The following is an 18,884-nucleotide window of genomic DNA, read 5'->3' as shown; positions in this document are numbered from 1 at the left end:
TATCCTGCTTGGTTCATAGTAATTGATGGAATCAGATTGCGTATCAGCAAAATGCGTTTGTGTGATAAGTTTTGTGAATGATTGACCATTTGATCAAACATTAATTTCGACTGAAAAGACAGATTGCTGATGGGCTTCATTGTCATTAGATTGGGAGGGACAGATAAAGCAGATCCATGTACTTTGCATGACTAAAATGACAATTTTTGTTTAGAGGTCAAAATCTTTAAATTAAAATGATTAAGATGATGTATATTGTTAGCATTGATTTTTAAGATGGTAGCATTATAATAATATAATATAATATAATAATTACTTTGTATTATATAACAGAATATCTGAAAAGTTTATTATAAAATGCATACTAAAGATTTTCTATTTAAAGGTGCCGTAGAACGTCTTTTCACAAGATGTAATATAAGTCTAAGGTGTCCCCTGAATGTGTCTGTGAAGTTTCAGCTCAAAATACCCCATAGATTTTTTTAAATTAATTTTTTTTAACTGCCTATTTTGGGGCATAATTAAATATGAGCCGATTTAGGCTACGGCCCCTTTAAATGCTCATGCTCCCCGCCCATGGAGCTCGCGCTTGCCTTTAACAGCATAAACAAAGTTCACACAGCTAATATAACCCTCAAAATCTTTATAAAGTGTTCGTCATGCAACATGTCTAATCGCATAAGTATGGTATTTATTTGGATGTATTACATTTGATTCTGAATGAGTTTGATAGTGCTCCGTGGCTAAAGCTAACATTACACACTGTTGGAGAGATTTATAAAGAATGAAGTTGTGTTTATGAATTATACAGACTGCAAGTGTTTAAAAATGAAAATAGCGACAGCTCTTGTCTCCGTGAATACAGTAAGAAACGATGGTAACTTTAACCACATTTAACAGTACATTAGCAACATGCTAACGAAACATTTAGAAAGACAATTTACAAATATCACTAAAAATATCATGTTATCATGGATCATGTCAGTTATTATTGCTCCATCTGCCATTTTTCGCTGTTGTCCTTGCTTGCTTACCTAGTCTGATGATTCAGCTGTGCACAGATCCAGACGTTAATACTGGCTGCCCTTGTCTAATGCTTTGAACATGAGCTGGCATATGCAAATATTGGGGGCGTACATATTAATGATCCCGACTGTTACGTAACAGTCGGTGTTAAGTTGAGATTTGCCTGTTCTTCGGAGGTCTTTTAAACAAATGAGATTTATATAAGGAGGAAACAATGGAGTTTGAGACTCACTGTATGTCATTCCCATGTACTGTTACTGTACATAACTCTTGTTATTCAACTATGCCGAGGTAAATTAAATTTCAATTCGATGGCACCTTTAATATTTTATTTTTTCTCTTTAACTATTTAAAATGATATTGTGTGTGGAGTTTTCCAAAACAATATCTTTGAATCATCTTTTTAGGTGGCCGTTATGCAGATATTGATATATGAAATTAATTTAAACAGTGTAATTAATTTGATTAATTTGTTTTTTATTTTTAAACGCATTACTTCATTTGATGACACACAATAGTAAGGAATTTGACTATAAGCACAGGATATTTTCTAAACCCAAGTCTGCCATTAAAAGCCAGGTTGAGTAAAACGGAAGCTTGCATGTTTTTCTCTAAGACTTTGAACTTTTCCTTATGGAACATAATTCTATATTCAATTCTATTCCTCAGATAGTTAGCGTAGGAGTTTGTGTGTCCCAGAATTTCATCATTCACTGATAGCTCCTCAGGGAGCAAATCCCTCTAACCACAAAGTGAGACATTTCAACTTCACACAGACTCTGATCCCCAATGTGTGAACTCTGAGTACTTACACTTCAGTCCGTGTCACTTCCTGTTTGAAATGTGAAAGGGTGTTGCTGCAGCTATAGTCACCCATGACTGGTTGGTTACTGAGAAAAGCAAATAAGTGAAAATGAACAGATATTGTATCTGATTTGAAATGACAAAGCTTTGAAGTTCTGGAAAACTGCAGGACGTGTATATGTATCCGTTTACTGCAAACAGTGGAACAAGTCCAAAGCATTTCCACCTTCCAATAATGAGAAATCCCAAACTGTTAAGTTCAGAATGTGGGAGAGCAAAATACAGCAGCAACTCTTTTTTTTAATCATCTACTAGTTTATTTTACAGAGCTGTCTAAAAAAGGAATCTCCTGCTGCAGGTTGTTTTATGATTCAATCATTCAAGCAGATGAGAATATCTCAGGAACAAGATGAGAGATTCATTTCCTTTATGAAGGTTCAGTTATGTAATATAACCTACTTTCAATCATGTTTATGGATAGAGCAATTTCAGCATATCTTGTGTGCTGCAAAATGGTGACAACCATGTTTTAAGAAATGACCGTTCATTTTTAAACGTGCCATTTAGCTGTCAGATGTTGCGTAATATTGTGTAAATCAGTCTGCTTATACACCTAACTTAACAATGCCAACCTACTATTACAGTGGCCTTGTTTTCAGAAGTATAGTTTTCCATTAATTTTTCCAATTGGAATTTAAAAAAAATCCAACCAGCTACTAGGGGAATCGCAACATTACAAACTTTGATTTGAAGCCAAAAAAATATTTTAAATCAGACAAAAATACAAAGGTACAAGATTATGTGCGTAATGGCTTTAGTAAGGGAAAGAACTACAACCCCATGAAGCATTGCACATGACCAAAATATAAAAAAAAAACATGGATAAATATTAAAACTATTGATTTAAAGATGTTGAATTACATTTGTTATGTTTATTTTATTGTAATACTTCTACCTGTTTGAGGAACTTATTTTAACCTGTTGATAGTTTTGAAAAAGCTTTTAAACAAGTAAATTTAAATTTAAAATTTTCATGTCGTTTCACACCCATAAGACTTTTGTTCATCTTTGGAACACAAATTAAAGGTCCCATTTTTCGTGTTTTTTTGAAGCTTTGATTGTGTTTATAGTGTGCAATATAACATGTGTTCATGTTTCGCGTGTAAAAAAAACACAGTATTTTTCACATAATTTACTTATCTGTATACCACTGTTTCCACTGTCATAAAAACGGGCTGATGACTTCCTTGTTCTATGAAGTTCCTCCTTCAGAAATACGTAACGAGTTCTGATTGTGCCAGCGGTTCCTGTGTTGTGATTCGACAGCAGTTTAGCGCATCTTGCCCGGAAAGGTCACGCCTCTTACCATAACGTGGAGATGCACGCGCTCAGTGTTATCATAAACATGTCTTTAATTTTACCCTATCAATTTGAGCCGGAATCAGACCCGGTGATTGGACTGCGGGATGAAAATAACAGTGTTTCGACGACATGGCGACAAACACACTCTACAAACGCAACTCTTGTGTATTCCTGTGGGCGGAGGTTAGTCAAAAAACTGTTTGAGTGACGTCATTAAAGAAGGAAGTAGAGGGATGTAGTCCAAACTGGCCGTTCGATGTAGGCGACTTCTGTTAAATAAAATATCTCGCTTGGCATTGAACTTTGAGCTTTAAAATTTTACAGATTTTATTTATACTCTAACAACAACATTACACACTAACTAAAGTTTGAAACATGGGATCACGAAGAATGGGACCTTTAAGATATTTTTGATGAAATCCGAGAGGTATATGACTCCTTCATAGACAGCAATATAATCAACACTTTCAAGGTCCAGAAAGTGACTGCAGTTGTTCAACCTTAATTTTATGAAGCGACGAGAATACTTTTTGTGCGCAAAAACAAAACAAAAATAACCACTTTATACAACAATCTGTTCTCTTCCCTGTCATTATCTTTACATAGTTACCACAGTAATCACAGTGATGGCATCTGTGTTTACATCCGAATGCCGGCTCAGTATTGGCCGACGCTGTTCACGTGAGCAACACGACGCATGAGTGTGATATTGACGCAGGAGCCGGCCAATAATGAGTCAGAGCTGGATGTAAACAACATATGAGAATGACACAGAAGAGAAGATATTTTTGAATAAAGTTGTTATTTTTGTTTTGTTTTTGCGTACAAAAAGTATTTTCGTCGCTTCATAAAATTAAGGTTGAACCACTGCAGTCACGTCAACGGTTTTAACGATGTCTTTAGTACCTTTCTGGAGCTTAAAAGTGTTATATTGCTGTCTATGGAGGAGTCATATACTGTACCTCTCGGATTTCATCAAAAATATCTTCATTTGTGTTCCAAAGATGAACGAAGGTCTTATCAGTTTGGAACGACATGAGTGTGAGTAATTAGTGAACAGAATTTTCATTTTTGGGTGAACTAACCCTTTAATGTGTTTAGAAAAAAATGAATCTTAAACATCTTATTTTGTTTTATTTTTGAATAAATAAAACTAGCTCTCGCCAAAACATAGCCTTAGAAGCTGGCATGGTGATTAAAAAGGAAAGAACAAAAATATTTTATGTTTATTGCAAGATATGCATATACTGTGTATTCAATTCTCTGATTAGTGGAGTTTTTTTAAAAACAAAAAAAAGTTGAAATAATGCAGGCTGATGTCCTCAACAGAAGCATATATCAAGTATTGTAGATGACAGTATGTTTTTCATTAAAAGTTATTGTTATTGTTAAAAATCTATTCCCTTATGAGGAAAATGAGTGGGATTACTTACATAACCCAGCTGTTGCACTCTATATATGTCTCTCGTATCACACAGATAACTCACAACTGTCGTCATCTTGTGTCTCAGTAATCGATTGTACTTCAGGATTAATATTACTTAATATTGTTTCTGTGTTCATCTTGTTGTTGGGATGATTGTTTTGTACATTTAATGGACTATTTTTAGCAGAAGCTTTAAGATAATTTAGGCATAATTCTAAAATAATTGTAACTAATAAATTTTTCTTTTCCACATCGTTATTTATTTAATGAGTATCTGTAGTAAGTGTGATAGTGTAGCTAGCTAACTATCATTTGCTATACCTTATTGCTAGATTTTTATGTCTTTGTATGATTGCTGTCCTACGCACATCACAGGAAATAGTTTCATCCTTGTAAAGTCACTGTTGTTAGACAGAACTCTCTTTACAAGGAACCGTTGACATGTTACTGCTTTGACATTGTACCTTCCTGCTTACACTGCCTGGTATACAGTTGCTTAAAAAAGATGGAGTAAATCAAAACCTCTGACCTGGTCACTGTATCAGTATTTACTGTATCAGTAAAATTCATAGTTATATTCTCAGATAAGTCTGTATTTAAATATGTCTTTGTTGAAAATAACAAAGCATTCCTAATGTTTCATAATTGTAATGTGCAGCATGGCTCCTGCTCCCACATGACTGCTGTCTACAAAGAGCCAATAAAACTGTTAAACAGCCACTGAACCAAATCAGTTTCAACGAGGACTGATCTTCATGCCAATACTGCTGTTCCCTCAGTGATCGTTCAGTGATGTCATTACACTACTTGTTTAAAAACAAAACGTGGTCCTTAAGATTACATGAAGAAATAGGTCTCAGTTAGAAGGATGGTTAAGGACACTGACCTTTTGAACCAAGTAAACATTTGGCTTTCTGTAATGTAGAGAACGTTGTTGTTAATTCTGCTGATGTAAATGTCACTATGGTATAATGTTGAAAGCATTTTACAGTTTTGGTAATGTTTTGCACCATATGGCACTGTGTGTATATATAGGAATAACATTATGACCATGTCCTAATATTGTGTCAGTCCCATTTTTGCTGCCAAAACAGCCCTGACCCATTGAGGCATGGGCTCCACTAGACCCCTGAAGGTGTGCTGTGGTATCTGACACAAAGATGTTAGCAGCAGATCCTTTAAGTCCTGTAAGTTGTGAGGTGGAGCCTTCATGGATCTGACTTGTTTTTCAGCACATCCCACAGATGCTCGATTGGATTGAGATCTGGGGAATTTGGAGGCCAAGTCAATACCTCAAACTTGTTGTGCTCCTCAAACCATTCCTGAATCATTTTTGCTTTGTGGCAGGGGCATTATCCTGCTGAAAGAGGCCACAGCCACCAAGGAATACCGGGTGTACATGGTCTACAACAATGCTTAGGTAGGTGGTACATGTCAAAGTAACATCCACATGGATGGCAGGACCCAAGGTTTCCCAGCAGAACATTGCCCAAAGCATCACACTGCCTCCGCTGACTTGCTATAGTGCAACCTGGTGCCATGTGTTCCCCAGGTAAGCGACGCACACGCACCCGGCCATCCACATGATGCAAAAGAAAATGTTTCATCAGAACAGGCCTCCTCTTTGCATTGCTTCATGGTCCAGTTCGGATGCTCACGTGCCCACTGTTGGTGCTTTCGGCGGTGGACAGAGGTCCACATGGGCACCCTGACTGGTCTGCGGCTATGCAGCCCCATACGCAACAAACTGTGATGCACTGTGTATTCTGACACCTTGCTATCATGTTACGATTCTTTGTCAAGGAACGCAACAAAAATAGGGAGACACCACACAACCGCTTTGTTACAAAACAATTTATTAAACTAAAGAAATAAATATGAGTAGTAGTCAGTATAAATGATAGTCAGTATGCCAGCGTGTGCATGTAAGCAGAGATGGTGCATGTAAGCTGCTATAAAAATGTATTTAATTAAAATACAAGTAATTTGTCATTTGAAAATACAAAAATACAAATAAAATTTACACGCAATCATTTGAAGTGCGCACTGTAACAATTAAATAAATATATATTGATGAGCCTTATAAAGATACTAAAGTTATTCAGTCAGGAGCAGGGAGTGATTTTTGTCTTTTTCTTTTGTTGCTTGGTTAACATTAATGACAGCAGCAGGTTTATTAAACTGCTGTCACTTTAAGAACGAACTCACAGACCGGATAGACACGACAGACTGTGTTTTCACCTGCTGTCATGAATGTGGCCTCTGTGGTTCCCTCCGATTACCACCAGAGGGCTCCCTCACCTGAGTACAAGTTTCTTCAAGGACTTCATTTCCCATAACCCCGTACCTGGTCCTAATTACCCACACACCTGTTCACCATCTCCTGGACTATATATAGCACACTCACACTCTCACCCATTGCGAAGTCTTGTTTTGCCCCAGCTGACACTACTGAGCGTTTTTCCTTGTGATCTGTATTCTTGTGTATGACCCTGGACTGTTTATTCTCATTGTGATTGTTTGCTGCCTGCCCTGTTCATTCCCTGCCTGGATTTCTGAATTACCCTGCCTTGTCTGCTGCCTGCCCTAACCCTTTGCCTGTCCCTGTTTACAATTCTGCTTTGTCTTGGCTATTGTTATTGCTGGTGTTTGACCTCTGCCTGGTCAACTACGATTGTTTTAATAAAGCTGCAAATGGATCCTATCAAGTCTGACTCCTCGTTACACCTGCAATTAATCAATGTTATTTTTTTATTACTTGACCTACCCATCCGTGGATTATCTGCAGTGCCCGCGGATATAACTGTGATCCAAGCATCACTAGACGGCGCACGTCATGCTTTAGCTAGCAAGTCAATTCAGAACCTCTAGCCATTTGAGTTAATCTTCTGTCCTATAAAGACATTCAGTGAATAAAATCTGATAGTATATTTTACTAGATAACTTTGAGTGGGTGACGTGTTGCATTGCCAAACTGAACTGAGGGTCTCTTCACTCGCGTTGCTTGTGGCAAATTTCTCAACTTTTCAAGCGCCAATGCAAGCGTCATCCAATCAGATCGCCTTATGCAAATACCCTAGCGCAGATGCTAGCTAATTGTATTCATGCAACACTGGAAAGTAATGTGATTGACTGTTGTCACTATGACGGTCGTGTCAGCGCCAAGCTTCAGACACGACCTCCATCAAGCGTTGACGCCAACTCCCCATGTGAATGCACCATTACATTTCCTCCTGAACCAAAACAATGAGCTTATGCTACGTTCATGCCATAACTACCGTAAGTAAGAGATGGCAACCCATGACGTTATACTAGGAGCGGTCTGTGACTCGAATTTCCGCATTTCAATGGCAACACTATCAACGCCAAAATGAATCTGCAATGGTCAGGTGGTACAGGTCAGAGCTCTTTAAGTTATGTTCATTATTATTGTAATGTTATGTGCTTTGAGACATGAGGTAATTTAACGCCGTCTCTCGTGACGCTTTTGCTCCCTGCTGCACGCGTTCATGTGTTTTGGAGGAGGCGTGGCTTTTGAAGATGCTCTGAAGGGAGGGTGGGATCTTATGCTTTCAAAGCTAGCTCACTATTGCTAGCCTCTCCGAAAATGACCTACCCTACCTTTAAGCCTGGTGATGAAAGTTATTGTATGCGAAAATAAAATAACATTTGAATATATATTTTAGTATTTTAAATACAAAATACTTTCTTTCAATGTATTTAATTACGAATTACATTTAATTTTTTCTTTAAGGAAAATACAAATTACAAAATACTCAAAAGTAAGTAAATATGTATTTTAAAGCTGCAGTCTGCTATTTTTTTCTCTTTGTCGCCATCTCTGTTTGAAACCTGCAATTGCAGTCATATGCGGAACAGTTATCTGTACGTGCGTTGTGCAACGGCACAGCTCGTCAGCCCGGATGAATCTAATGCTTGCTGTCAGTCACCGGACCGGTGTGGATACTGAACTTCAGAATCACAGATTCTACGTCTTGAAAGTATGACCAATATAAGAATTTTCACTGGAAAATATCATCTGAATAAGTAAGTAACATGTCTGCCACTTTTGTTCTGACCAACTGAGGAAAAAAGCATTAGGCCTACAATAAATTGCGCTGCCAATGATGATTAAATCTTACGATGGCTTAGCTCGGATCATGCCAAACCGTGCAAATTATTATTACTGTTATATTGTTCTCAAATTGTTAATATTAACAACATCAGCATTGTGTGACTGTGTATTTAGAGTGTATTAGCGTTACCTGTAGATTTCAATTTCTGTAACCACTCCACAGTCCAAAGTCTTTTGCTTTTTGACTACGGGGGAATCTCCAGTTGTCACTGATTGTCATTTGGATCTTTCTGGATTACAATCCACCATCAAAATGATAAGTTTAATTATTTCAGCTGCTGTGAGAACAGGCTATAAATGATCCGCTACCAGCAGCATCCTCACGCGATAAAACCAACTAGCCTGGATGGGACTCCTTCCTTTCTGTTTACGGACGTGAGGTAATGACGCACAGAGGAACTGCTGCATGCTCGAATTTCCTGCGGAAATCCACCATGTCGCTCTTATTATAAAACATTATTACAAGCTTACCATTGTGAATCGAGCTAAGATAATGAGATAGTTTTGAACACTGGCTGGTTATGTACTTGCTCAAAAATTGATTTTGGATAATTTTTAACCAAAAAAAGTTACGGACTGCAGCTTTAAATACATTTAATTAAAATACTGCCCATCTCTGCATGTAAGTAATATCAGTGTAAACAGTTCAACCAAACCAAAGAAAGATTCAGATCAGGCGGATCAGAGCGAGAAGTCCTCGAGTGCGGTTGTGGCTTCCCGCAACCTCCATATCCCTCAAGAACTCCGGTAGCCTAATGATAGACAAACAAACGCCAACAAGCAGCAACTCTCTTCCTGCCATCAGTTCGAATGAGTCTCTTTTTGAAAGTGCATTGATTTTGTGCAGGTGCCAAAACTAGATCATCCAATCACCCGCAGTCTGCCAGTCACCTGTAGCTCGAGCAGAAAGACGTCACACACCCCATTTAAAAGATCCTGTATCCCATGAAAAGGATCCTTACAACACCACAGAACAAAACCAAAAAGTGAAATTTAAAAGCATACTTTCCTTTTATTCTCCTATTTATTCTTTTTTTTTTTTTTTTTTCTTTCATAGCATCCGGTCCACCAGTACTGCTCACCTTTCCCCCAGCAATCTGGATCCTGAAAGCAAATTATGGAGACAAAGAAAGCACAGAAAACAGAAACAACTGCCAAAACACTACAACACTATTCAGTGTGGTCACTACGTTATCAAAACACTTGATGTGTTGTACAGTTAGACTGTAAGGTTGTAAAAAGAATCCAACGCATCAACTGCTGACTTGGGGACTGTAAAGAGTGTAAAATTGTTAAGGGGTTATGATCAGAATAAACCACCACCAGTAGTCCTCCCCCCACGTACAAATCAAAGTGCTGAAGAGCTCAAATTAAAGATAATGTTTCTTTCTCTATCACAGAATAGTTCTTTTGATAAGTATTAAACTTACGAGAAAAGAAACTTACAGGGTGATCAAGTCCAGTCTCACCTGTTTGCAACAGAACAGCCCCAGCACCAATCTGGCTTGCATCTACCTGTATTTTGAATGGCCTATCCAGCCTAGGGGCAGCTAGAACAGGAGCAGTAGTTAACAACAGCTGAGCAACAGTTGAGGAAGCTTTGGAGCGTTATGAATCAGTGTATTGAATCAGCTGTTCAGAGCCCCCAAAGTCACGTGATTTCAGCAGTTTGGCGGTTTGACACGCGATCCGAATCATGATTTGATACGCTGATTCATTATGCTCCGAAGCTTCCTGAAGCAGTGTTATGAAATCGGCCATCACTAAATAAGTCGTTATTTTGTTTTTTTTGGCGCACCAAAAATATTCTTGTTGCTTTATAATATTAATATTGAACCACTGTACTCACATGAACTGATTTAAATATGTTTTTAGTACATTAATGGATCTTGAGAGAGAAAAAGTGATTGCAGGCTATGGAGGCCTCACTGAGTCATCAGATTTCAACAAAAATATCTTAATTTGTGTTCCGAAGATTAACGAAGGTCTTACGGGTGTGGAACGGCATGAGGGTGGGGAATAAATGACAGAATTTTCATTTTTGGGTTAATTAACCCTTTAACATTTTCAAAAGCTTTCTGACAATTTACACTCCAAACAAACTTGACAGAATTCTTGAGCAAATCAGTGAGCGGGAAAACAACAGTTGAAAAATTTGGGCGAAACCCCTGATAATACCCCCAGCATATCCAAAAAAGCATCAGCTCTTTATTTGTTGATGGGGGAGGGAAATGTTGAATAGCCAAAACTTTGGCTTGAATAGGACTCACCTCACCTTGGCCAACTTCTTTGCCCAAATATCTTCCCTTTGCCTTGGCAAACTGAGACTTTGCCAAGTTAACTGTAAGACATGCCTCTGCCAAACGGGTCAAAAGAGCACAAAGATGTACCAGATGTTGTTCCCATGTGTCACTGAAAACAATAACATCATCCAAATACATCGCACAACCTTCCAGGCCGAATACCACTTTATTAATCAATCTCTGGAAGGTTGCAGGCGCATTTCGCAAACTGAAACTCATAACAGATTTCGAATATAACCCAGATGGTGTAATGAATGAAGTTATTTCTTGAACTCTAGGAGTTAAAGACACTTGCCAGTATCCTTTTAAAATGTCCAGTTTGCTTACAAAGTTTGCAGTACCGACCTGATCCACACAATCCTCCATTCGAGGAAGTGGAAATGTGTCAGGTTTAGTAATAGTGATTAACTTATGGTAATCAGTACAAAATCTGTAAGTAGAATCTGGCTTCTTCACCAGCAAACATGGTGAAGCCCAACTGGAGCAAGAAAGAACAGCTATCTCATTCTCCAGCATATACTGAACTTGAGACTCCAGCACTTTCCGCTTGCTGATAGGAACCCCATAAAAATGCTGACGAATGGGACGTGCATCTCCCACATCCACATCATGCTGAATCAGATGCGTACGAGTTGGCACATCTGCAAACAAACTAGGAAAATCAAGCACCAACTTTGTCAATTCTGACCTTTGTAAGTCAGATAGATGCGAAAACAAAGAATCCAGATTTTGAAGAGTCTCAGAATTCTTTAATCGGGGAAGCAAAACGCACCAAAACGCAGTCTTCAGGGACAATCACATCCTCCCCTCCCTCTACAGAAAAGGTTGAGCATTATCAAGAGAGGCACTAGAAACCGTGACAACTGGATTAACTGGTTGAGTTTCAGAATTACGAGAATGATAAGGCTCTCCAAAAATATTCTCGTCGCTTTATAATATCAATATTGAACCACTGTACTCACATGAGCCGATTTAAATGTTTTTAGTACATTAATGGATCTTGAGAGAGGAAGTGTCCATTGCTCCCTATGGAGGCCTCACGGAGCCATCGGATTTAATAAAAAATATCTTAATTTGTGTTCTGAAGATTAACAAAGGTCTTACGGGTGTGGAACGGCATGAGGGTAAGTAATAAATGACAGAATTTTCATTTTTGGGTGAACTAACCCTTTAAAAGTACTGTCACATCAGTGATCTTTATTGGGGAAGGTCATTCTCCTTTTTGACCAGTATGCATCCCTGTCACCACCTGTTCATCACTGGGTTAAAAAGAGGAAAAAGAAAATTACAAAGGAACACTAAACAAATTCCTAAAACATTTGTTGGTTAAAACTGAATAATTTTCAGACAGGTGCATCCACATCAATAAGGGTAGGTCAATAGTCTATTTTATCACTTCAAACAAATGTAGTTGTTTAATATATCTTCTACCACATCATACTAGAATGCTACAATTGCAGCACCAGTGAGTGCATTTAATTCTATTATTATTATTATTGACCAACACAAATGATTCATGATTCAAAAATAGAGCTGGCTAAAAATATTGTCACAGTACTTTTTTTCCATATCATACAATAGCGATATTTATCACGATATCAAATACCATTAATGGAGAAGGAAATTCTACATATTTGTTAGAACTTGAGAAGAAATGCAAACAATTTGTTCACAGTTAAACTCCACAGAGTAAACCGCCTTTTAATTAAGAGCCCCATGAAATCCACTTTATTTTTCCCTAAATTCTCTGTTTTCCATTATATTTTTTCTGGATTCTCTGTTTTATGACTTAATACAAATTTATCATCAAAAATGGTGATTACTAAATTAATTAATAAAACTTTAACAATTTAATCAATCTTTTTAAAATGTAATCAAACAGTTTCAGTTTTAGTTTCAATGTGTAGCCTATTTGGTGGTAGTTTTTTCTCAAATGAAACAGGGAAAAGCTTGTCAAGTGACTCATGAGATGAAGTTCATGTGGATTGTCCTAATACAGTGAGACTGCAGATTAATCCAGTGAGACTGTGAGACTGCAGATGGATTCGATTAATCCATGTATGGTAAAAAAATGTCCAGAGCTTATTTTTAGCCATACATTTTTTTTTTTTTTTTTTTTTGTTATCTTGACATGATGCTGTTTATTGCTCAGCCCTATTTAAAAACCATGTTTTTGCCACAATGTCTTAATTTAACACAGCATGTAGTGTGGAGTCCTGTGAGATGTTTTTCTGTCATTAACAGTTAACTTGTCAAAAAATTCATTAAATAAAAATATAAATAACTTTTGGAAAACTACTTGTTGTTGAAGTATTAAAACAGACATGACAGGCTACCTCACAAATTTTGATGAACTTGGAGGGCTGCTCTTTAAAGTATTAGTTCACCCAAAAATGAAAATTGTCATAATTTACTCTCCCTCATGTCGTTCCAAAACCAGAAGACTTTTGCTAATCTTTGAAACACAAATGAAGATATTTTTAATATTCTCTCAATTTTTTGTCCATCCATTGCAAGTCTGTGAGTCCAACATTTTTGAATCTTCTGAACAGACATGATTGCTTTATATGATATGAACAGATATAATTTAGGATTTTATTCATATATAAATATTGGTATCGATTACTACAAGAACTTTGTATTTGTGAAACTTAAAAATACTGATTATCTAGACTGTAAATGGATAAAACTAAATAAATAAAAAAGATGAGAATATTAAAAATATCTTCATTTGTATTCCATAGATGGACAAAAGTCTTATGGGTTTGGAAAGACATGAGGTTGGGTAAATGGTTACAATTTTTATTTTTGTGTGAACTATTCCTTTAAGAAAGAAAGACCAAGGAGAAGGGCTCCTCTCCACAGTTGGTTTGAGTTCTGCAATGAATAACACGGTCATAGCCACAGCAGAACAGTGTCGCTTGTCTCTGAGCAACACAGCAGTGTTTCATAAATGAATTCCCGATTTGAACAAGACGTTTAAATGAAAGACTAACTCATAAAGACAGTAACTTTCTGCCACCTACTGGCCATTTAAATTCAGGGTCGTTCCAAACCAAAGTGCTCAAAACTGGATTTCGAATATATATTTTTACGTGTTTTTAAATTTTTGCTTCACACTTATTATTTTGTGATCTGTGACTGTAATACTTTAGGCGGGAATCTAACCCCATACATGGGGCATAGGAATAAGGTGGATAGAAACTTGAATCGTAGCCTACGATTCAACAGGTTCATCATCGTACAGTCTACATGTATGTCGTACCCAAGTTTAGTAGATCCATGTCGCACAGTGTGATAAAGTAATGATCTTATAGGATTGCTAAAATCGTGCAGTGTATCGAGGGCTTAATAGCCAAATCTCGCTGAGTATGAACGCGATCCGGACATAAGCCGCCATGTTGACGTTATCATGTGACCTACAACGTTATCACAAGCGCAACAACCTAAAAGATGTGAGTGGTAGGTTTAATTCATCTATCTGTAAATATCTTGATATTGATTAAACTTGCTTATTTTGTGGTCTTGTTGAAGAAACAGCTGCCCAGTAATTTGTTGTACAACTAATATATTTTGGGTTAATTTAAAGTACTACTAATTTGACCCACAGTTTATTTTTTGTTATGAAAACCCAAATTCGTGTGAATATGTTGTTTATTTCTTTATTTTATATTCAAAGATGTTCATCCACAAGCAAAAGTGGCATAAATCTCCTTTAATGTTTTCCTCTTTTTCTTGTTGAATTAGCTCTAGTTTCATCCCTTAGGCTTATAAATAATAAAAATAAATCAAATAATTTAATTTAAGCATTATGATGATGTATTCAAAGATATCTAACCTCGTCATCATGCTTTTTGTCTGTGTATATAATCTCAAACTATGATGTATACAAACCCATATTTATGTGTTTTTTTGTTTTTTTGTCATTATTATTGTTCATTGTTAAAGGTACAACCATGGTATTTTCCCTGATCTTGTATGTAATTATAGGTCCTGCAATAAAAATAAAGATATGAGCAACAGGTGCACTAACACCTCACAGCACCAGTAACTAGACAACCATTATGGTGAACGTCATTTTACCAGGTACAAAATGTTCCTGGATCAACATCTTTGTTGATCCCGGAACAACATTCCAATCAACCAATCAGATTTAAGGGAAAAAGTTTACAGTTTATGTCAAGTTTAGGCTTACAACCAGGGTTAGGTGCTTCTGCGTCAGTGTCATTCACCTATCATTTCCCTCTGATTTTAGAGATAAATTGAAGGGATAGGTTTAGGGGTAGAAATAGGGTTATGACTAAATTTTTTCAGACAAGAATTGTTACTTACTTGGCAAAATCACGGTGATCTACCTAGTATGGTTTGCCTCAGTGTAAGCAATGTCTGCACAAAAGAAGATGTCGGACAGCTACTCGAAGATCTCATCTTCTCGCCTTTTGGAGAAGACTGATTTTATACTCAAAAAATGTAAGTATAAACTACTTAAAAATTAAGATTACCCAAGAATTAATTGCTTTGCTAGCCCACCCCAACACTTACACACAATAATGATGATAAATGCTGACCAAAACTTAATTATATTACTTTTCGTTTTACTTCTTTAGTAAAACTAGCAAAATATAATGTTTTGTCATTTGACATAGCTATGCATGAATACACACAAGACACACAATTTGCAGTCAAGCAATGGATTAATGCATGAATTAATAAAATAAATACATTTAGCATAATTAATAAAAAAAGTAAAAGAATTAATAAAAGTAACAATGACAATAAATAAATGCATATACAAGTAAATAACACATGAAACAAAGCTTTATTCAAACTTATTGTTCTAACATTCACGTATTTGCAGGCGGTGATCCCCACATCCTACTGCCATCTCAACACAGCTGTGCCCATTCTGCAGCTGACCACCATAAACACCTTCGCCTGTCTTTGCCATCCATCATGTCCCTCGTCACTGCTGACAAATGGGGACATCATTGATCCAGAAGATGAGGAAGACCATGATGATGGACCCCACAACCTTGAAGCAAGAGTGGGAGAAGATCTGCAGGACAATCTGGCTGCCACTGTGTCTGCTCCAAACATTTGTGTGCCTGCTCTCCATCAGCATGACTACCTGTAAACCATTTAAACAGATTAAAACATTTTACAATTCATTCATGTAAGCATTCTGTTTCTTACCATATTTCATTTCATATTTGTACAATTACATGCCAATTTTTTGTTGCAGCTTCATTACTTTTGTGGTGTGGTGGGCTAAACCATTGAACTGGTAAGCAGAAGGTTGCTGGTTCGATCTCCGCAGCAGTATAAATGCTTACATACATTTCATTCAATTTCTATTTGGGGGCATAAAGGATAAGTTCACCCAAACATATAAATTCAGTCATTATTTACTCGCCTTCAAGCTGTTCAATCCCTGTGTTCAATTTTTTTATTTATTTATTATTTTTTTTTTTACACAAAAGGTGATTTTGGTCAAGTTTGTCCTGCTGGTTTCTGTTCATACAATATCAGTCAGTAGAGCCTGACTTCCAGAAGCTTCATGACATTATTTGATGATACTTTTGAAGCTTCTGAAAGTCAGGCTCCATTGTATGAACTGAAACCAGTAGAACAAACTTGACCAAAATCACATCCTTAATGTCTTTTGGTCTTTTTCTAGATGCTCTCGTTGGCTCTGGGCTCACTGAGGAAGAGGAGACCACAGCAACATCTGGGCCAGATGAGGCAATAAGGGCAGGTGGAGTGATGGAGGGTCTCATCCATGGCACTGTACCATTTCCAGGATGCTGCTGTGGCTCTCCATCCTCAGTGCTCACACCAGTCTGAGGACATTTCACATCCTTCAAAAATGGACAAACATCATACAAATGCAATCATTTTAACAGCACAATGTTGTTTGATTTCTTTATTAAAAGTAACAAAATGATCTTACATTCTATTTTTTGTTTCAGGTTTTCCTCTCCCCCACCCCACAAATGCCACCACCACCTTTCCTTGAAGGTCCTGCTCCACCACAAAGCTCTGCAGAAAGTGCACAGAAATCAAGAATCAGAAAAGTGCTGTAATAACTCTGTTTGAAATTACAATAATTAAAATAAACTACAACTTAAGATTTAAATAGATTTTTTATTCATTTCTGTAGTAACTCACTTTTTATACAATACAAATGTTCCTTAATTTATCAACAGTACTAATGGACAAATACAATAGATAACTTGTGTCTATTTTATGTATTTATCTATTTATTTACATTATTTTCATTCATGTAATGTAAGCAGTGTTGACAACAGTGAATTCTACATAATAACACACATACATCACTCACTCAGATGTCATTTTCATGTTGTGATTTGCTAATTTTTAATACTTAAAGAAGATTTTCCTGTCAGATGTTAAATAAACATTTAATAAGCATCGTTAAGATGTATATGGTTCAGAATATGTAAATCCACTTTGGAGAATTAAGTTATGTGTGCTTACTAGAGCTGTTATCTATACATAGTAAAACATGTTTTGACTGCGAAATCACAACTATACTATACTGTCTAGCATCTTTACACCTTCAGCAGTTTACTCTACAGTAGTTCAACAAATGTGATTTTAACACAAGAAACCGTGTTTTTGGTTTTCAATACTCATATTTGAAAATGTCTCGGGTTACTGACTTAACCTATGTTCTCTGAATAGGGAACGAGATGCTGCGTAGCTGTGACACAATGGGAACACCCTCTGGGTGTGCCGAATGTCTGAAGCCCGTATAGAATCATGCCAATTCATTGGCTGATGGCGCGGGCTCTGCCCCGACGCTCTTATGTCGCCATCCTATACTGATGACCATGCAATCTGCTCCTCAGATATCTCTGCCGAAAAAAGGCCACTTGTAAGCAACGCAAGGAGTTCGGCAGCGCACGCAGTGTCTCGTTCCCTATTCAGAGAACATAGGTTACGCCAGTAACCTCTTTCATAGGTTTGCTCGACGCTGCATAGCTATGACGCAATGGAAACGATATACCAAACATGCCAAGCTAAAGCGCTGCCTTATCTGGCAAGATGAAAAACCAAACAGCAACCATGGCCGGTTCAAACAGTCAGAACCTAGGAACCTGGAGGCATATCGAGATCTAAACTATAAAATTTACCAAACGTGCACGAGGAGGACCATCCTGCCATTACACAAATGTCCTCCAGGAGGACCCTTCTAAAAAGAGCTTGAGAGGAAGCCACACTTCTGGTGGAATGTGCCCGAACGCTGAGAGGTGAAGACAGTCCACGTACCTCAAATTCCAGCGAAATAGTCTCCGTAACCCAGTGAAAAATTCTCTGCTTTGATGCGGCAAGACCGCGACGGCCAGCACCAAAACATACCAAAAGCTGATTTGTTTACGTAAGACTTCAGAGCTCGGACAGGGCAGAGCAAGTGAAGTTTTTCATCCTCATCAGAGTTGAAAGGAGGAGGATGGAATGAGTGAAGGGTGATAACTTGAGAGCGAAATGGTGTAGACAAGACCTTGGGCACATATCCTGGCCTGGGTCTTAAGGTTACCTTAACTAGACCAGGGGCAAAGTCCATACACACCTCGCTAACAGAGAGAGTTTGCAAATCCCCCACTCGCTTTAAAGAAGTTAGAGCCAACAAAAGAGCAACCTTAAGAGTCAGAATCCGTTCTAGAGCTGACCCCAAGGGCTCAAAAGGAGCCTCCATTAAGCCCTCGACTGACGACTGACAGATCCCAAGAGGAAATTCCAGGGAGTCGTGCTGACTTCATGCGCCGAACCCCATGCATAAACGCAGAGACCAACCTATGTTTGC

General features: G+C 37.5%; 1 protein-coding gene across 6 annotated transcripts in view; it reads left to right on the top strand.

Annotated features, from left to right (window-relative positions):
* Positions 1–17,192, top strand: part of LOC125248878 — a 28,898-nt gene extending 11,706 nt beyond the window's left edge. For 3 of the 6 annotated variants that reach the window (XR_007180426.1, XR_007180427.1, XR_007180425.1), the window contains exons 2-3: positions 15,915–16,229; positions 17,026–17,192. Coding sequence is in view for 3 of the 6 variants with exons in the window: in XM_048161037.1 (XP_048016994.1) it covers positions 10,760–10,765; positions 15,915–16,186; positions 16,299–16,340; positions 17,026–17,152 (447 nt within the window). In the remaining 3 variants the exon portion in view is untranslated. Of the gene's footprint in view, positions 1–10,734; positions 10,766–15,914; positions 16,230–16,298; positions 16,341–16,733 lie in introns of those variants that run through there. The other 3 variants (XM_048161037.1, XM_048161035.1, XM_048161036.1) reach the window with 3 other exon arrangements.
* The last annotated feature ends 1,692 nt before the right edge of the window (positions 17,193–18,884 follow it).

Source organism: Megalobrama amblycephala, linkage group LG16 (genome assembly GCF_018812025.1).
Source record: "Megalobrama amblycephala isolate DHTTF-2021 linkage group LG16, ASM1881202v1, whole genome shotgun sequence".
NCBI classification, from domain to species: Eukaryota; Metazoa; Chordata; class Actinopteri; order Cypriniformes; family Xenocyprididae; genus Megalobrama; species Megalobrama amblycephala.
The sequence above is the reverse complement of the archived record's forward strand: the minus strand, read 5'-3'. Positions and strand labels throughout refer to the sequence as shown.